This window comes from Pimephales promelas, chromosome 8, assembly GCF_988280905.1.
Source record: "Pimephales promelas chromosome 8, fPimPro1.hap1.1, whole genome shotgun sequence".
Lineage (NCBI taxonomy): Eukaryota > Metazoa > Chordata > Actinopteri > Cypriniformes > Leuciscidae > Pimephales > Pimephales promelas.
The window spans coordinates 27,152,172-27,172,499 of record NC_142776.1 but is presented as its reverse complement, the minus strand read 5'-3'; the positions used below and the strand labels follow the sequence as shown (position 1 = coordinate 27,172,499).

Here is a 20,328-nt window from a genome sequence, read left to right as displayed (position 1 = left end):
AACATAATGTAATTAAAATGATAAAAACAACAACAACCATTGACAGCCCTAGAAAAAAAAAAGTGACGACACACAAAGCTGAACGCCAGCAGGCATCCTGGCCAATCGAGAGAAGGAGAAATTGCAATGAGGAAGAGGTCATTTTTGGTTAGTGCAGCATTTCGGATCCCTTACTGAGCTGCGAACAGCATGTGACATACTGACCTGGACTTGAGACAGCACTAGTTGTTGTGGGTTCAATAATTGCTACAGGAAAAGAAAAGGAGAGGGAAAAGAGGACATTTATATATTATTAACATAATGAAGACCCCAAAGAAGGGAAAAAAAGAACAAAAACATGCAAAGACTGGAGATAGGGGTGTGAAAACGCCTCTGTGGTCAGCAGGCAATAAAAGGGCCCTTCACACCACAAAATAAAACAAATCCCAGCTGAGGTTGATCATCTTGATCAAAATGTAATGTTCAATCAGCTCTTGTTCGGTTTTTATGTTCAGAGGAGTTTTGACGGAGTCGGTTTCAAATCTTATTATGATCGCTGATCTTTGATACTCTAAATTAGAAGCTTCTAAGCATCACTCAATTCAATGGACCGGAATGAAGCTCAGTTCAATTAACACATGAAATTAAATTTGCACCTAGCAGACAGTCGTTTAATCATGACGATGTAATATAGTTTTCATATTATTAATAGATATCATACTCTCTCAATTGCCCAAGCTCCCTTTTTGGGAAATGTTAAAAGCAGGACTTTAATGTCAATCCATTTTTAATCTCATATATGCTCAATATTTTCCAGCGAGTTACTTAACTGATGGTAATTAAAACTTAACTGGGGAAACGTCTAGATCTGCGGGAGATATACAGAAACACCTCTGTCTTCACATTTTCCATCTGCTGATAAAGTAAAATATAAAAAAGTAAAATATAAAAAATGAGAAACGGATCCATGCCCAATGCAAAGCAAAAGCATTTGGACCCTTAAAAGGGTGTGAATATCATTGCATTATACAAAATATTAAGTCAAGTGGCATCTGCAAACTTAATTTTTCCTAGCCATTTTTAATATTCCTGTTAGCCAGCTGGTCTCAAGGTCATTTTTTAGAGGATGTATGAATTCAATTCTCCTGAAGTTCACACAAATGTCCTTGTAGAGTAACCACAGTTGTAGTTCATCACATTAACTATGGACATGTTGGACTAAAGGTCAAGCAAGGTTTCAAGCATTTCAAAATACTTCTAATAAACAATAGATCTAATACAAATTTAATTGTTAAAATATACCATTTACTCCACTTTCCTGCAACAAAGCAAAAAGCATAATATGCAGCTTTGAAGTTTGTATTTATATTGAGCCAAGATGTCAATTAATCAGTTTAGATCTACTTGCTTTATGCAAATTCATAGGTCAGATTTCAAAAGTTGAAACTCTCTGCATGAGCTTGTGTTTTAAGACTTCCACTTTGACATGGATTTAAATGGAGTTGAATGAAACACAAACTCTAGCCTGATGGGATAGTCTACCTATTAAGGAATATTTTTTGATCATTTACTCATATCATTCCGAACTGGCATTACTATCTTTTTTACTATCAAAAAAGAAGATATTCGGAAAAAACAGTTTTGGTTACTACTGACCAATTGACATTGTATGGAGAGAAAAATCTTAATATCTCAAAATATTTCCTTTTCTGGTCTACAGAAGAAAGAAAAGCACAGGATTAAAGCAGTGAGTAAATTATGTCAGAATTTTCAGTTTTGGGACAAAAAATTTTTTAGTTTTTTGTTCATATAATTAAAGTCGTAAGGTCCAATGTAACCCAATGTAATCCAATGGAGCCCAATTTTCTTCAAAATCTATTATTTTGAGTGTCACTAAAGAAAAATGCACACAGGTTAGGAACAATGAATTACAGAAGCCCTGAACCACAACTTAAAAAAATAAATAAATAAAAAATCTATCATTTCGAGATTGAAGTCGAAACATTTTGAGAGTAAAGTCGAAAAATTTCGAGATTAATGTCGAAACATTTCGAGATTAAAGTCGGAACATTTCGAGATTAAAGTCGAAACATTCCGAGATTAAAGTCGAAACATTCCCAGATTAAAGTTGAAACATTCCGAGATAAAAGTCGAGACATTTCGAGATTAAAGTCGAAACATTTCGAGATTAAAGTTGAAACATTTCGAGAATAAAGTCAACACATTAAGAGAATACAGTCTTCCATAGAAGTGTGTGCATTCATAACAGTGTGCATCTACCATGAATACGTGTGTGTGTGTGTGTGTGTGTGTGTGTGTGTAGAAATGCACTCAATCGACTCAAAATAGTAGCTTTTTACTTTTATCTGGGCTGTCAACAAAATTCTACACAGGTGACACATTCTATATTAACACATTCTACACATTCTATACCAACAATAATTACCATGGTCTAAGTCTTCCAATGCAGTATATTTTATAATGTCCTACAATGTTAGCCTAATGCTGGTAGATTGATACAGTTGCATTTCCTTTTGTTGAAACGAAACACACTCACACACACAGGGTGAAACATTCGCTATGTACCATTATGAATGCCCGTGTGTGTGACAACTTGAAACAATGGCAAGCACACACGCAACTTCTACAGAAGACTGTATTCTTGTACTCTCGAAAAATTTCGACTTTAATCTCGAAATGTTTCAAATTTAATCTCAAAATGCTAGATTTTTTTTACATTGCAGTTTAGGGCTTCCGTAATGAATAAACAATGCCATTTTTTTTTTTTTTTACTATCCCGTTATATCAACCGAAATTGTCCTAATTCTTTGTATCTTAATTTTAATCAGTCTTTCTATTATAGTTTGAAACAAGGCAAACTTCCTTTTGTGAAATGTTTTGCTTGAGTTATTCGTATTAAACATTTCACCTGGTTCAATTGTTTGCTATCTCATGCAATGACATTCAAATACTAAAAGCAACCAAATATTTTATTATAGTTTGGGTGTACTTCTGCTCGCTTATTAATGAATAATGAATGAATAATATATGACAAGTAGTTCCATGACAGACACTGGTCATTTGCTTTTAGGAAAATACTCAAACTAAGTCACAAACAAACCATCAGGACATTTGTCAAATGAACCATCATTCTCTTCCAAGACCCTTTGTGACAGTAAAGATGAACTGAAGGAAAAAAGGGTCCGTGTTTTCTCTCTTGTTGTCCAAATCAACATTACAGTGACTGTTACAGTAAGAGTGACTTTGTGATTAAGGGGTGTAATGACCTCAACAGAGGCTTCTCTCTGGTAAGCCCTTTGCTAAATTGAGAGCCCTGGAGTTGAAATCACAGCACCTAGAGACAGTTCACATCATTACTGTTCGCAGGTTCATGGCCAGTGTTGAGACGGAGTGTGTATGAAGCAAAAATACAGACGATGTGTGTTACCTCTTTCAGCTGACGTTCGTGTTAAGTGCACAGGCATGCAACCTAGAGCAATCATCACTACTGACAGCACAATGCACACTTTGGGAATTAATTTACTTTGAAAGTAAATCAGAAAAAGGTATACAACGAGATTTAAAGGAGTTAAATTTGAAAGATTAAGAACAAAGGGTTATTTATTAGTAGATGCATTGCATGCACATACATATAGGCTATCTTTGGGTTGTATATCCAGGAGTTTCTTTTTAATTTCTACTTCTGGCCTTGTGGAATTTCAGAAATTAAATTACTTTGTTGATTTGTCCTACATAAAAACATATACCACGTAAAATTCTTTCATTTTAATTATCTCCCACCCATAAATATCATTTCCACCACATCTCAAAGCTCAATTTATTCTATGTGGGAAATTGCCTTGATTTTTTTTTTTTTTTTGCTCATTGGACAAGCAGTTGTAAAAAAATAATAGATGAATGGATATTTTTTTGCAATGATATGGAAAACAACATTCATAGTTAGCAATTTAAGTTTTTATTTCTATTAGCATTTTAATTATTTTTATGCACAATTTGACAATATTACAGCTTGATTACAACTGAGAGACAATAAAAGAATCATATTTACCTTACGCATACCTCAAGCAAGTTGTCTCCTTGGTACAGAACTACAGTACACTAACTATAGAATTACAACTTATGATATTATAGATTTTTTTTTAATCATATCTTAATCTCAATCAATTATTTTTACATTTTGGTTAGATTATAAATGATATTTATGTAGAATGTTAAATTATTTTTCATATTGACGATCCTAGATTTATAACTAAATAACTACATAACTAAATAATCAGAACAATTCCTTCTTTCTTTAAAACATCTAAATCTTTAGTATTGATACTTTAGTATCTGGGTACAAATACTTGGCTTCCTTTCAGATATTTTAATCATTAATATTTTGTTTAATGTTTGATATAAATATAACGTTTCTCATTCTAAGGAAACTCTGCCTAAATTGCAATTTTAGTTTAGAATCCCAGTTTTGCTAAACAATGGTTCTTCTGAAACAAAGATCATGTATTATATTCTTAGTTTTTTACCCTAAAAATAAATCGTCTCCCTCTGTTAATACAGGATGAACACAGTAATGCGATTTGTGAGATTTCTTTCCATGTGGAGCTCTCGGTCTTTATATTACAGTATTGCATGACGTGTAATCTTCAGGTACTCTACAGGGCAATGGAGTAGCTTGCCTTGCATTCACATAAAAGCTGATTGATGTGTACACTGGATGACCTCTCTTTACACTTGCAAGAAAAAAAAACATCATTGTGGTGGAAGGAATTGCATTTCATTCTACATCTTATTTTTTTCCTTTAAAATGAACAAAGTGAGAAAACCCCTGAGTCTAAATTGCCAAGATACAAGTGGAGTGCTATCTGCTGTGCATTGTTATATCATTTTGAGAGTAAAACAAGACTATGAGCTGTGTATGAATTCATTTATTGTACGGCATCCCCTTAACGATGGATTTGAAAGCACAATGCACAGTACTGATGCAGAAAAAACTTAGGCTGCATCCTTGAACGGCTAAACCTTCTATCTTTCATGCATGGTCAGACACATCGTAAGGATTGCCTATTTCTCCAGGCGGTTTTAACCGCTGTCTCCGTTAATGATTGGACAGGAGGTGTTTTATAGCCAAAACAGACTCTTTGCATCACAAACACCTTATTTTTCAAGGACTTGCTCGCTGCACATCCAGCGTGCAAATGGCTAGGCGGCACCCTTTAAGACGTCAAAATGATGACTGTTGTAATACAAGATAAAAGTCATGAGAAAGATAAATGTCAGTCCATCTGTTCAGCTGTCCTTTTCAGAACGGGACTGAATCTCATTAGGACTTCAAAACCACTGCAAATGAACACAAAAAAACAAAATGCAACGTCAACAAGGAAATGCAGTATAAAAAATGGGTTAATGTAAGCATTTGTAGTCTCGGCCTCATACTGCAAATCCACAGTCCACTTCGTTCACCGACTGTCTGATGCATAAGCACAAGAAAACTGGAAAGCACTTTCTATGTCTGGCAAGCTCTAATCTGATTGGCTGGTTTTATGCAGCTTCTGGGACTAAGGGCACAAAGTTGATTCTACAAGGCTGAGACAATAAGCGCTTTTTAGGAAGATCAAATCACTGGATTTACCAAAGTTTGGAAAGCTACTGGCATCAAAACTGAAAGATATTCCAGAGTTTTGTTTGAGGCACTTACAGTAGCAGCAAGTAAACTTGATATCCATGAGTTGAACTCTATATTTACCTTGTTTTCTAGCTATGTCTGTGAAATAATCATTATTTTTGACCAGGCTAATCCCATAATTTTCCTCCATTTTTAGCCTTTTTGGTAAACTTTTTTGCTATTGAAGGGTAACTAAACCCCTGGTCAGAGCCTGACTCCACCCACTGGCAATATTTGAAAATGCTGAAAAAGTGGGCTGACCACAGCGGAGATAGAGGGGACGAAATAGATGCTAAAACACTCTATCCTGATCGTTTTCAATACTCACAATTCCAATTCCTGACTCCCTGCAGTGGTTTTGACAACACAAGATGGTTTTTATACTGCCAAGGGCGTAGCTCGTGTGGTGAGCTGAAACCTGCGTACGTCACGAAGTGCGGAACATCCAATAGGAAAATTCAACTGCAGTAGCCACCGTTCAAGGGCAGGGCAGCACTAAGACGTTTTTACACCATATATAGTAGAAATAGAACACTTTATAAACAAATGTCAAAAACGTTACTCGAATCAATGACTGGTATTAATAAAGATCCATTCTTACAGATCATTAACTAAAAAAAGTTGGTTTAGTGTTTAGTTACTCTTTAAGGAGAGTGTTGCAAACAGTGTTGAACTCTTCGACGAAAAAAAAAAGTGTTTAGTCACTTTACATGCCCGTGTTCTCCAGAATAGTTGCAATGTGGACCAGACTTTACGTCATAGTCAAAGGTTTGGCTATGTAAGACTACATTAGTTTAGTCATTTGAAATGTATTCGGAAGAACTGGAATAACATGGTGCATATACCAGCAAATCAGATTCATAAGCCATATAGGCACTTAACGCAGCACTTAAATGTATCAGCATAAATTGTGCACAGTCTGTATTTGCCGGTTCTTTACAGTGCATGTAAAGGTGCTTGTGGGGGAAGGCAACCTGATGTATGATTGATGGGGAAATAAGAATAGGATCAGGAGGGCTGGTTGAATGGTAAAATGAATGCACGAGTTTCCCAGCCTGGAGAAAAAACGATATTCATGAGAATAAATTGACATCATATCTTCTGTTCTAGTTCACCTTCCATTTCATCCTTTTTTATGCCCCAACCCCATGACTCAGACGGGGTCACAGTATAGTAACCACGACATTAACATCCAGCACAACTTGGTAAGAGCGATAAAAGCAAACCGAGACAACAAGAAACGGCGAGAAATGAAAAGATGACACTGAGGTTCTGATTGATAGGCATGGCAAATGATTAAGGCTTTCATTAGTTGGTGCCAGCTGAAGATGAGGAGGCTTTATCAAGAAAGGCTGAGAGCTACTTCGGGCTATGAGTGTTTTAGTCATACTCCAATGACAGGTTGGAGGAGATTATTCGGCAAAGCCTACACTGTGCTATAAGCAAAAACGAGGGGGGAAAGATAGCTTGGATTACAGTGCAGACGAAATCTGCCAATTAAGGACAACAAAATATTTGCTTCTCAGCATTGCGCCTTACAGTCAGGACAGCAAAATGTAGAAGAAAGAGTAGCAGACAGGAAAACATGAACATTTTTAGTGCACATACACTTTTCAAATCAACAAACTGAAAACAAAGCAAAACAGCAAATTCAAAGTTAACAGTTAGTTGTTGTTAGTATGTAGTATGAACGACATTTATTCAGTGCATTCAATGCATTACATTAGAAAGGTTGTGTTAACTGCTATTTTTACTGTCACTCACCAAATTTGTGAAACATGGATACATCAAAATGCTTGGAGATTAAGAAAAGTAATTTGGTCTATTCCATTTGCCAGCGTTTGACATATTCCAACAGTAAAGGATGCTAATAGGGATTAGAAGTGAAGAAAAGGGTGGGAAATAAAGTTTTAAAGCACCCACATGAAAACAGACCAGGAGAGAGTGAGAGATTTGGATTTGGGGAGAGAAATGAAAGATTTCAAGTGTAGTGCAGTGGAACAATTCATGGGATAGTGTTCATTAAATTGGGAGACCAAATTGTAAGACCACAGAGTAAAACAGAATAAAAAAAAAACAAGACAAGAATCCAAAACACAGCACTTGGGTAAGACAAAAAGAGCTTTTGCCACAGGCGTTCTTGTGATATGAATGTTATATTAAAATCGCCAAACAATGTTTCTCACACTACTTTTCTTGCATACTGTAGTTATAGCTGTCCCTGACCATCCTCAAAATGGGGTTTCAGTGATACGATCACAATGTGTCCTGGGTGTATTCAGTGAGGTCAAATGCTATCCGATTATGATCCGATCACCGAAAACACACTTTAATGCCAGGTGCAGAGGGGCCAAAAGTCCAATCAAATGTGATGACAGTGAGTAATGGAGAAAGAGCCACGTAAATGTCAAGTCAATCTAATTCGCATCACCAATTTTTTCTCAAAGGAACATTAAAAATACTTTGTTAAAAACAAAAAAAATTAAAAACCCCACACCCATTTGTTAAATTGATCACCTTTGCCCAGTGCCTGCAGATTTTTGCTTTCCAAAAGAGACTGTTTGGTGAACTAGTGTTCACAGACAATGGTCATGAAGGTTTTAGAAATTAAACAAAAGAGACACATTTACCTCACAAAAGCACAAGTTTGCATTGTCACGTTTGAGAGAGTGTGCTGTAATGAATCTTGGCCAGGCGAGTTACATCAACACATACACACACACAAACCTTTCACTTCCCCCACACATCGGAATGTGTGGAATGTTTTTGAACAAAGAGAAGGACTTTTGGTGTTTAAAAACATTCAACAAAATGTTTTCAATGGTTTTTATGTATATGTGTCTTCCCCATGTCACAGTGAAATAACTTTGTTTGATCACAGTTTAAATAGGAATTAAAAATACCTTCGTCATGCATTTGAAACATAAGTGTATATTCCTTTGATATAACATAATGTTCCTTGATATCTCTAGAATGCTTATTGAATGAAACACTCGAATATGCATAGAGATGTAAAGTAAAGTGTATTTTTAATTCGTTGTACTGCCAATGAAGATCAAATTGCTATTGCAAAACCCTCATTTAACACACCCCCTTCCACGAGAAGCGCGCGCTGAGGAACAAAAGAAAGCTTCCCGCGTGCAACATCCACTCTCCGATTGGCTCAAGCCAACAGGAAGGGGATGGATTTCTCCAAGGTGATAAATGTGAGAACGCAGGTCCGCCCTCCCCCTCTTCTGAACTTTCCAGCGCTCAACATGTAAACCTCACGGGACTCTGATCCAACCATGGGTCTTTCCTTTTGTTCGTCTAAAAGTTTCATCTTTTCCTCAAGTGGACTACCAAGTTCGTCTTCCAGGAAAGGAAGTGGACTTTGCCGAACTATCTCCTCGGGTAACGTCACCTCAAAGACTCTCAGCCTTTCAAACACTGGCGCTAAATGCCGACGAACGCCACGTGACTCCCCACGGAACAAAGCAGCCATGAACGAGCCGGGACGGGCCGCGCCAACATGCCGCGGCCGCGCTTCACGTGACGCACGCGCGCCGGACCGGCGCACCTCTAGCCGACACGTGGCCCGAACGGGTCGAGCAACGAGCCCACGACTCACACAGACCACATGTGCCTTGCAAGTATACCTTCTTTTAGAGCTTCTAAGAAGCATTAAGAAGATGTTTTGGGGTGTCAAGAAAGGTTAACTGACTGTTTTGATGAACGTAACTCTCTCTCTCTCTTACAACTCACTCTCTCTCTCACTCTCTCTCTCAAACTCACTTAACTTGCGCGTATCCATTGTCTAAACGCTCTGCGTCGTCTTAGTTTGTGTTTTAATGTTTGTAAATACATGTATCATTGTAACGTAGTGAATGCTTAAGTAGGAACTTTATTAAATACAAAATATGCTTACCTTGACTGATTGTCTTGCTCATGATATGGGTCAATGAAATGTCGATTTAAAGCTACACGCTTTACAGAACTATAAATACCTAAGAGGGTATTTGGTTATATAGCAGGGAAGGCAGATTCTAGTGGCCACAGAATTTGTTTTCACAAGCTATATAACTAAATTGAGCTAATTGATTTTACCTGTCTTGTAAAACGTGGTGCTTGCAATCAATTACAATTAATTTGTGGTGGATTGCGGGGATGCACATGTATGCATATGGGTAAAATTAATAAATTAACATGTAAGACCGGTCTGATCCAAATCTGTATGAATAATTATTAATTATCAATTATTAATTATGATATGCAAATTCCCCCCTGATCAGAACCGACCCAGAGTCTTTACATTGGTGGAGAATGCTGAGCATTTCAAACTTGTTTATGAGCAATCAATTTCAAGCTAATGTGTATATTGTTATTTAATATTGTTTATGTAATATTTAATATTACACGCGCGCATCGGAGTGAACGCTTTGCGAACTCACGATATGATTGAGCTGGGCACGAAAGCCGCCTCAGTCAAGCACATTTAACAAGCTGCTAAATGTTCAAACATTTTAGTCACTGTTAATTGTTAAAAATAAACTGCAGTTTCCATAGTATTAAATTTGTTCTGGCACAGATGGAAGAGAAACCTCTGCGCATAAACAACATTTTTAATAATTATAACTCCTCTGAATGAACGATAATCTTCTGAAAGAGTCGAAGACAAGATCGGTAAAACGATGCTCTTTTACTGTTCTTAAAAGGCCTTATTATAATCGTTAGAGTAACGATAAGCTCCTGGTTGAAAAAAACATTGACTTAGCTACTCAATGTATAAAACCGCCAAGCATAGTATCATAAGTGCTATTTGATATATGCCTGTTGGAGCAGGAAACAGACGAGTAATTCCTGTTTTCCTTTGCACAATGCAGCGAAGAAAACCTGCGAACGTGTTTTAAACAAATATAGCACCAAAAAATCCAAAACTGAAAACATTCCAATCATTAATACTAGTTGTGATAAATGTTATTTGGAGTTTTGAAACAGACGAGTAATTCCTGTTTTCTTTTGCACAACGCAGCGAAAAGAAAAAATCCTGCCAAACGTGCTTGTAAAATATAGTACCGGAAAGAAATCCGTCGAGATTTAAAATTCCGTAATATTTGTGATTATTCTCCCGCTGAGAATATCACAGGGGCAGCAGGTGGTTGTAATACTACTGCCAGACACTAGGGTGCGCCCCTGAGTGCTTTGCAGTATCAAATTTCCACCGGTGTCCTGACTTTACCCCGTGTGAGCGCAGTGGCGCCATCGTGTGGACACTAACAGCTAGGTCATCTTTTCCTCAAAATTCTCTGTTAGAAAATTCCTATTTTCTTACTGAAATTTTGAACTAGTTTCTCTAACTTTCAATGCATGTGCAATTTACAGCCTCGTTGTAATAACATGATTTTCTTTACCTTGACTGTGTGCACTTGTTTTGAATTTGGTTCAAACCACGTTTGAATTTAAAATTCAGAATTAAGTCTTAGCAGCTTCTGATGACCACTTAGAGGAAAGCGCCCCCTTGTGGCAAGCCCTTTTGCTAAGTCATCAGCTAACATCACTCTGTTTTTGCATGGCTCTCTCCGTTGGTTGTATTCTGGTTATCACTGATCCCTCACCGTAATCGTGATTATCATCAAATATGACACCAACCTTTAATTTCCTACACTTATTCAAATTTGGTTTGAAACAGACAAATTTCGAAGTTAATTTGAATTAATTCTCTCATTTCCCATTGGGAATTGTTTATGGCTTTATTTCTATATTTCCTCCTCAAATTATTTTTAATAATTTTGATCTGGTCCCGGTACAACTGTATCCTTATTAATCTAATGGTTACTTAACCCCTATGCATTTGCTCAAATTTGAATTGTGTTTAAATCAGTTTGAATGCAATTTAAATCAAGCTCTCTGTCAGCCCGGTGAAACACTAGCAGGAAGTGGCCCAAAACCCTTAGTGGCCAAAACCCGCCACTACAGCTCGCTTCCTCCTGTGTTCTTCATTGCGGCACTCTATCCCTTTCCTGAATGGAGGCTAGGTTATTCTGATAAGTAACATTGTCATAATTTCCTTTTTGTTTATACCATAATTTTAGTAAAGCTGTTGCCTTTGATTTTTCTACAAAAAAAAACACTCAATTTGATTTAGATAAAGGAGCTTTAATTCACATTGAAGTACACTTGTTCTTCATCCTGTTTTGTGTTTGCAAGTAGAAATCTCTCTCGTGCTGTGATGATTTGACAGTCATCTCTGCCTGGGGTCCAGCGAGCTGGTTCGCCTGATCTGCGTCACCATCACTGACTGAGCGCGAGTCTCTGACTTTTCTGTATCTTCTGTTGGTGCGGCCCGCAACACGATATCACCAATCTGGCACTGCCGGTTGTGTTCAAGGTCAAGTTGCTTGAGAGGGCGCACCTCGGTACAGATGCACCGAAAGGCCCGGGACACTGCTGTCATGTGTGGGGCGACAGAAGGACCAACCACGATGCTGACTCCGGCCAGAGTGACCTCATTTCACCCCAGGCAAACTAGAAAAGGTATTAAAACCCATCCACTTACTATTTGCCACAGAACCTAGAGATTCCCCTGGTAATTTGAAGTGGTTGGCTTCCTCCTCTCCGAGCCACAAACCGGCTCCAAACAGGCTTAGGCCTTCTCTTCTTCCCCTTTCTAACACTGCTGGTGTACTACTACTAATGCCATTTCAGTACAGACCTCCCCATCTCTGATGGTTGCATGTTACTTCAAACTTTGCTAGATTGCCATTGCTCTGTTCTGTTGTGCTCTGTTCCTTTCAGTTCACCTAGAGACAGAACCTCTCTGACACACCAAGGAAAGCTGAAGAATAGTTTGACAACCAAGTCGTTAGCACCAACAGGTGACCCCTAAGCTAGCGCCCTGTCAAAAACCTTCATTCAGACCCATGATGACCTACCCAAATTGTCCCACCAAACGGTTTAACTGTCTGCATCAGTTAACCAAAATTCTCATACACGGCTTAGCCTGTATTATAGCTCGTTAAAAGTAGTCGAACTGGCATTGGTCTGTCTGTGTGTGTTGTGTTCCTCTCGTCCACAGTGAAGGCAGTATGTTCCAGTCCTACAGTCCCACAACCCGCTGGGACGACCTGGGACAACCTGGAGACATGGCTGAGATTCATGACATCTCCATCCCTGCCCAAAGCCACCAGCGACTCAGAGCCCCGAGCCAAGAGCAGCTGACAAAGACTGGGCCAGACATCACAACCTCGCTCACCAGCTCAACGCACACGCACGCCTCCGCGAAAGGAGCCGCATCGCCCTGGAGCACAAGGTTGTAACGCCGAGGATGACAACTACCCCGAGCTACCGAAGGAAGTGGAAAGACTTCAAACTGCCCTGTCTAATTTTCTACATAGACTAAAGAAGAATAGTCAGAGAAAAGAACTAAAAAGAATTCAACGAGAAACTCCGACAAAGTGAAGTCTCTTGCAAAGAGCAGAGACCGAACTGAAAGAGACTCAAAAGCCACGGCCTGCGCAAGAGGCCCGTGCGACCACCCACAAGCTCGTTCAGCAGAGACAAGATCTCGAACACGAACTTGACCCACAGAGTTGCAACACTCTGATAGACTGCAGCATAACTGGAAAGGGGAGGACACACACCACAAGCTTCCCCTGACCAGTCTGCACATTTCAGCCAATGCACAAGAGCTGAAAAAGGGGGGGTGGAAAAGCCCGCCTTCCACAACATCTCTGACAATCTACAAGACAGTGACCTTTCACCAGCTGTCTCCAACCGGTGAACACGACACCGACACCCAGCAAGACAGACCCCGGAGGGCCTGTACCATCACCACCGGCTCCGAACGAGTTTTCTGTGGAACTTACAACGAACCTGTAACTGAGGAGGACGCCAGTTTCAAGAAACTTTCCCTCCAAAAACCCGTCAGTCACCATAGTTCTCTCGGCCCCACACCATGCCCACTCAACGAGGCGTGAAGGCCCCCAGTAAAAATTCCTCAAACCCCAAATTATTCTGAACTGCAGAACCAGAAGACACACAGCACGAACACCGTGCAAGACTCTGCGTTTGTAGAATTAGAATTTTACTAAGTTAAAGGAATCTGAGATAGGCATGTAAGCCTCAACGGCCGACGGACTATGCACGACTCTTTTGAAACAGACAGTTTCTAGATGTTGTTTAAATCAGCACCGTTAAACATTAGGTTTCGTGACAGTGAAGAGTTACAGAAAACACCAACTCCGAACAGGGCATACAGTACGTTACCCTGACGACAGAGTGTAGTAAAATCACCCGAGTTTTAACTATTGTTAACCTACAGGCGTGCACTCGATCATCGCGACCCAACCAAAACGCAACGTGCAACACGCATTTTGATCGCTGGCTTATCTAAATGCAGATAAAACAAATAGCTGAAATTGACATCTCTACCTTGAAAAAAAAAACAGCCTTAGAGTCCCAACTGATATCAAGAACATCAGCATTAAAGCGTAAGTCTGTGTAACAAAGGTTTCACCTCAGCAGCTTGTAATCTGTACCGATATCTATTCTGCTTTGGTTAAAAAAAAGAAATCCAAATCGTGGTATGACTAAACCTGTTCCTGACGAAGGAAGCCCAGGACAGAGGTATAAGTAGGTAGACCTGGGAGACGCTCCCCCTTTCTACAAAGTAAAGGCCTTAAGTTTATTGTTAGATTGATGTAATTCACCTAAATTTTAGCTGCATCGACAAGCAGAAAGCCACTAAACGATCAAAACAAGCTACTCGCGGAAGAGCTAACACTCATGCATGAGAGAGACGTACCTATATATGCTTAGACGAGCTTTGACTCAGCAGCAAACCTATTTCCTTACCTTGTAAACAAATAGAACAAGACAAGCTTTGACTTGCAGCAAATCTATTTCCTTACTCTGTAAACAAATAAAAGACGTGTAAAGTAAAGAACAGAGTTCCATGAGAAAATCAGCAAATGCCAAAACACATTTGCGTTTTACTGAATGCAACCAAAGTTCTTGAAATCATAAAGTATAGGCGCCTCATGTTAACCCATTAAAACGTGCATGATTCATGTAAAATATACAGACATTCTTCAGATACTGTTGAATTGCTCTGACACGCTCTGGTTCCCATGACAACAACTTGTCACAGGAAGTGTTACCTTGTAATGTCACTTTTGTAAACAAACCAGCCTGGGTGGCTAAGCTAACCTAGCCTAGCGACACGCTCTGGTTCCCATGACAACTTGTCACAGGAAGTATTACCTTGTAATGTCACTTTTGTAAGCAAACCAGCCTGGGTGGCTAGCCTAGCATCAAGCTAACTTAGGCTAAGCTAAACTAACCCAGCACTAAGCTAACTCCGGCTAAGCTAACCTAGCTTAGCATCAAGCTAACTTAGGCTAAGCTAACCTTACCTAGCTCCCATCAAACATAAGCTAAGCTGAATAACCTCCACAGTTAACAGTTAGCATCATTTACGTGAACCCTTACTCACCGCTCGTGTTCCACAGTGCAAAGTATTCTAGAATACTTTCTCAACACCAGTTAGGGTTTTAAATTACTCACTTTCCATGTTTACCATTCTTATTAGCTAAAGTTTACCTTCACAGGGTTAGGAATACTCCTTGCTAACCGTTAAGGGCGAACTTCGCAGATGCCTTGTTAATTAAACTTAAGTTTAACTACATGAAAACTGCGTGACTAACTACAGAATAACGCGTGTAACCGTAGGAATTTTCATCGGCATGTTGACTAAAGCTTTGGAGGGACACACAATGTGGTTTTGAACACCCAACCGCTACAACCCACTATAGTGTTGATCAAAGCAAATCCAAAGTTTAGTCACTAATGCCACTGAACACTCTTGACCTCAGATCATTCCCGTGTTTTGATCACTTTATTTCCTTTTGCTTTAATTTTAATTTTATTTTGCCTCATTGATTATTTCATTCCTTCGACCTTGATGATAATAGCAAGCAGCTATTCCCTTAGGTCATCTATATGATTTAATTTCATTTCCTCTCTTGTCCGAGTGTGGTTCTATTCCTCATAGGGCCCAGAAAGGAAACCGAGACCCCCTTATTTGTTATTTTGGCTTAGTTTCAACCAATGCACTCGTTTGTGACCCTGCAACGCAAGTAATTTCAACAATTTACTAGGGCACTACTAGAGTCCTGAGGGTCGATAATAAGCAGAATTTAAATAAGAAAGCGGTCCTTTTCCTATTATTGTTCACTTCGTCGAGCCATAGTGGACCACCAGCTAAGTCCAGAGAAATAATTTAGTCATAAGGACCACCTTATGTTATTTATTTTATCTCGGATATGTCCTTTCCAGGAAATACGCTCGGAACCACACAAGACTTAGCCCTAACATGCACAGCTAAGATAAGGACACAAGAGACACTTAGCTTTATGCTAAACACTTAACTAACTTATTAAGCAGTAGTTCTGAACTTTTAGGGCCATGCATTAGTCACTCACAACAAGTGTGCCAGAATGCCACAGAGCCCCTGCTTAAACCGACCTCAACCTGGCAAGGAACCACTGCCCCAAACCACGGCATGGCTTCAAAAAGGATGCAACAAAGCTAACCAGAAAGGTCCCAAGATTCACTCAGGACCCTGCATCTACCCACGACATGCAGACAAGAGTTTCACTTGCAAACTGTCGAACCAACATGACTGCATGAAACAGATTCTGCTTGATATGGATTACGTCCAGTCGCGAAGTGCACAGCTTCCTAGATCGTCAAACAGAGACTGTCCAAAATGGACTACCAGCTGTTGCAATAAGCTTTGATCGCTTGACTCCCTGATCCAGAATCAGACCAAGGGTTATCACCACCGTGGACATCAAGTAAGACCGACTTGAAACTCCACCGACTTCGGCAAGCCTACTTCGAGAAGCAAACCATCAGGTATGAAAAGGATACCAGTTTCAGAACTTTGTTCCCTTAAAACCTGCATCCCACAGTGAGTTAGTCGATAAGCACCCTGGCCTGTGCTTGTAGCCTGTCTACCTCAGCTACGAGACTGGGCCCGCAAAGCTCACATTAAGCAAAGACTTTGTCCGAAAAGACTGTGTAAAAACCCTCAGACTAACCTGTCTCTGAGCACGACTCAGAGCTGCCCCTAGAAGGCACCCCATACATCACAAACACCTTCACTGAGAGTTAAACCGTTCCAGGCCAGCAGAGGGCAACACAACAGGCATGGTGCTCATCTAACGCCCCAGAGCAAGAGCTCTGAAACATTTCTGGAAGCCAGCCGGCGACCCAGAATGGACCGCCCAGCACCAAGAGACTCAAGCCCAACCAGCCCAGAGCGGTACCCTCTCAACACGCCACTGGTAAGCACAAGTCTGAGCACACATCAGATAACAACAGTGCAACCACGTCACAGACGGCAGAAATCCTGAAGGTGCTGAAAGCGTTTCTGCACGAGGCACCACAAGGAGACAAGCCAGACACCCAGAACACTGCTTGTCAGCATCAGACCACAGAGCTCACGGTCGCATCACAAAGCGACAACACCAAGCAGCCGCTACAACTGACAGCTGCACAACCTGAGCATGACAGTCCGGTGTCCCACAAAACACCGGCCCTAACCGCTCATCGATCACAACACCAGCCCAGATGCCTAAACTTCTGGGAACCCTAAACAAAAGGGGGTGGCCCAAAAAGACTCTACATAACCACCACCAGAGACAATCATTTGAGCCTTGAAGGCCTGTCAGACACTAGCTCAAACATCACGCTAATGTCAGCCCAACTCGTCGAAAGACTCACTGCTAAAGCTAAGAGTCAAGAACGCACTCTCAAAGCCCAAACATGTGAGCTGAATGAAAACCCTACAGCCAAAACAACTTCTGGCTCAAAACAGGTAGCTCCCATTCATCCATTAGGTCCTATGAGCCTGATTCACCCAGGGTAACGATCAAGAACGATCACGTACCCACTTCTGATTGCCCAAGATCTGTTAGATCGCTTTGAGCCTTTAATAGACTTTAATCAACTGAATGCCTGAGCTCAAGTTCAAGAACCCCTCCCCCTCCAGTCATACAGGTCAAGAGAACCTAACTGGCAGGTCACAGAGGTCACAAGAACTCCCGCAGCCAGCCATGAAGGCACAGCCTCAGCACCAAATGGAGAGGTGAACTTGCTACTCTGCACCTTTCAGCTCACTAAAGACTTTGACTAACCAAATGAACTCTGAAACTACCACCTCTTTACCCCTCCAACCTCCCAAGCCTGCCGTCGGACACATCAGGCAGCACACCAAGAACATGCTGCTCAACGGCCCTACAACTCAGTTTCATGCACCTCGTGACATCACTTCGCCACGGCTTGTGCTGCCACGGTGCAGAAAGGGGGATATGCCAGTGTATGCCCAGTCACGCACCATGTGGGCTGCACACCGCAGCACCAGGACATCTCGGCATCCTCAAAGGCATCAGGCTGTCCCAGCCGACAGCCGCTGAATTCTTTCCTCCCTTTCTCTCTCTCTCCCCTGTCTCTGTTACAGGATGCTGCTGTGGTCGTCTTCCTGTGCCTCCAGCCAACCAGAGGACAGCTACTGTCGACCGCCTCACCGCCGGATCCGACATCAGACAGCATATGGTCGACTGCCACGCAAGCAGAGCTAAATGGACTCCCACGCCGCTGCTGTCAGTACGCAGTCAAACACCGGCCTGTCCAGCAACCAAACGAACTGAAATCCCACAGCCAAAAGGTAACTCACAACACAGAGTGCCTCCTCACAGACCATCAAGAAATTGAAAGGAACTGTGATAAATCCGCAACGCACACAGCATTCTACTGAACCAGACAAGTGAGCTCCAGCGAGACAACTGTTCACTGTCTGCCAGAATGACTTTGCTAAAATTCACCAAGCAGCCTTGGCTCCAAGACCCGAGCTACCCTGCTGCAACCGAGCCTGGGTCAAGTCCCAGCCAGGACGAAACCCACGATTTCACCCTGATTCCAGAACTGGAATTATGAACGATGATGGGAGGGGTCCAGCCAAACTGGACTTGTTCCCAGTGACCGCTGTGTCTCAACTGCACACCTGTTGCACTGCACAACTGCCTCACCGGTAGTCCAATCCTGGACTGCAGCTGATTCTGCACTGGGTACCTCTACGGTAATCAACCACACCCTGACACTTGACATCCACGCTGCACAAGAGGCAAGGAAATGCAAACCTCCACAGCCACCACGGGACCCTCAGGAAGAGGGTACCACGCTGGAGACTGCGTCAAACCTCAGCAAGCTGAGCCCCTACCTCAGCCTAGCCGCCGCCTGCCACCTGACCCTCATGATTCACCTGCCATCCGTCCATTGCGATGGTGTCGTTCGATGAAGTCACACAAGGACTTCACCTAACGAAAAGGGGGAGATGTAATGAATCTTGGCCAGGCGAGTTACATCAACACATACACACACACAAACCTTTCACTTCCCCCACACATCGGAATGTGTGGAATGTTTTTGAACAAAGAGAAGGACTTTTGGTGTTTAAAAACATTCAACAAAATGTTTTCAATGGTTTTTATGTATATGTGTCTTCCCCATGTCACAGTGAAATAACTTTGTTTGATCACAGTTTAAATAGGAATTAAAAATACCTTCGTCATGCATTTGAAACATAAGTGTATATTCCTTTGATATAACATAATGTTCCTTGATATCTCTAGAATGCTTATTGAATGAAACACTCGAATATGCATAGAGATGTAAAGTAAAGTGTATTTTTAATTCGTTGTACTGCCAATGAAGATCAAATTGCTATTGCAAAACCCTCATTTAACACACCCCCTTCCACGAGAAGCGCGCGCTGAGGAACAAAAGAAAGCTTCCCGCGTGCAACATCCACTCTCCGATTGGCTCAAGCCAACAGGAAGGGGATGGATTTCTCCAAGGTGATAAATGTGAGAACGCAGGTCCGCCCTCCCCCTCTTCTGAACTTTCCAGCGCTCAACATGTAAACCTCACGGGACTCTGATCCAACCATGGGTCTTTCCTTTTGTTCGTCTAAAAGTTTCATCTTTTCCTCAAGTGGACTACCAAGTTCGTCTTCCAGGAAAGGAAGTGGACTTTGCCGAACTATCTCCTCGGGTAACGTCACCTCAAAGACTCTCAGCCTTTCAAACACTGGCGCTAAATGCCGACGAACGCCACGTGACTCCCCACGGAACAAAGCAGCCATGAACGAGCCGGGACGGGCCGCGCCAACATGCCGCGGCCGCGCTTCACGTGACGCACGCGCGCCGGACCGGCGCACCTCTAGCCGACACGTGGCCCGAACGGGTCGAGCAACGAGCCCACGACTCACACAGACCACATGTGCCTTGCAAGTATACCTTCTTTTAGAGCTTCTAAGAAGCATTAAGAAGATGTTTTGGGGTGTCAAGAAAGGTTAACTGACTGTTTTGATGAACGTAACTCTCTCTCTCTCTTACAACTCACTCTCTCTCTCACTCTCTCTCTCAAACTCACTTAACTTGCGCGTATCCATTGTCTAAACGCTCTGCGTCGTCTTAGTTTGTGTTTTAATGTTTGTAAATACATGTATCATTGTAACGTAGTGAATGCTTAAGTAGGAACTTTATTAAATACAAAATATGCTTACCTTGACTGATTGTCTTGCTCATGATATGGGTCAATGAAATGTCGATTTAAAGCTACAC

The 20,328-nt window shown here is 41.2% G+C and overlaps 1 protein-coding gene across 3 annotated transcripts in view; it reads right to left on the bottom strand.

Annotated features, from left to right (window-relative positions):
- Positions 1 to 20,328, bottom strand: part of negr1 (neuronal growth regulator 1) — a 135,314-nt gene that overhangs the window by 41,743 nt on the left and 73,243 nt on the right. For 2 of the 3 annotated variants that reach the window (XM_039647690.2, XM_039647691.2), the window contains exon 7: positions 205 to 246. The exons of the other annotated variant lie outside the window; for it this stretch is intronic. In XM_039647690.2, coding sequence (XP_039503624.2) covers positions 205 to 246 — 42 coding nt within the window. The remainder of the gene's footprint in view (positions 1 to 204; positions 247 to 20,328) is intronic. 3 annotated transcript variants of the gene reach the window in all.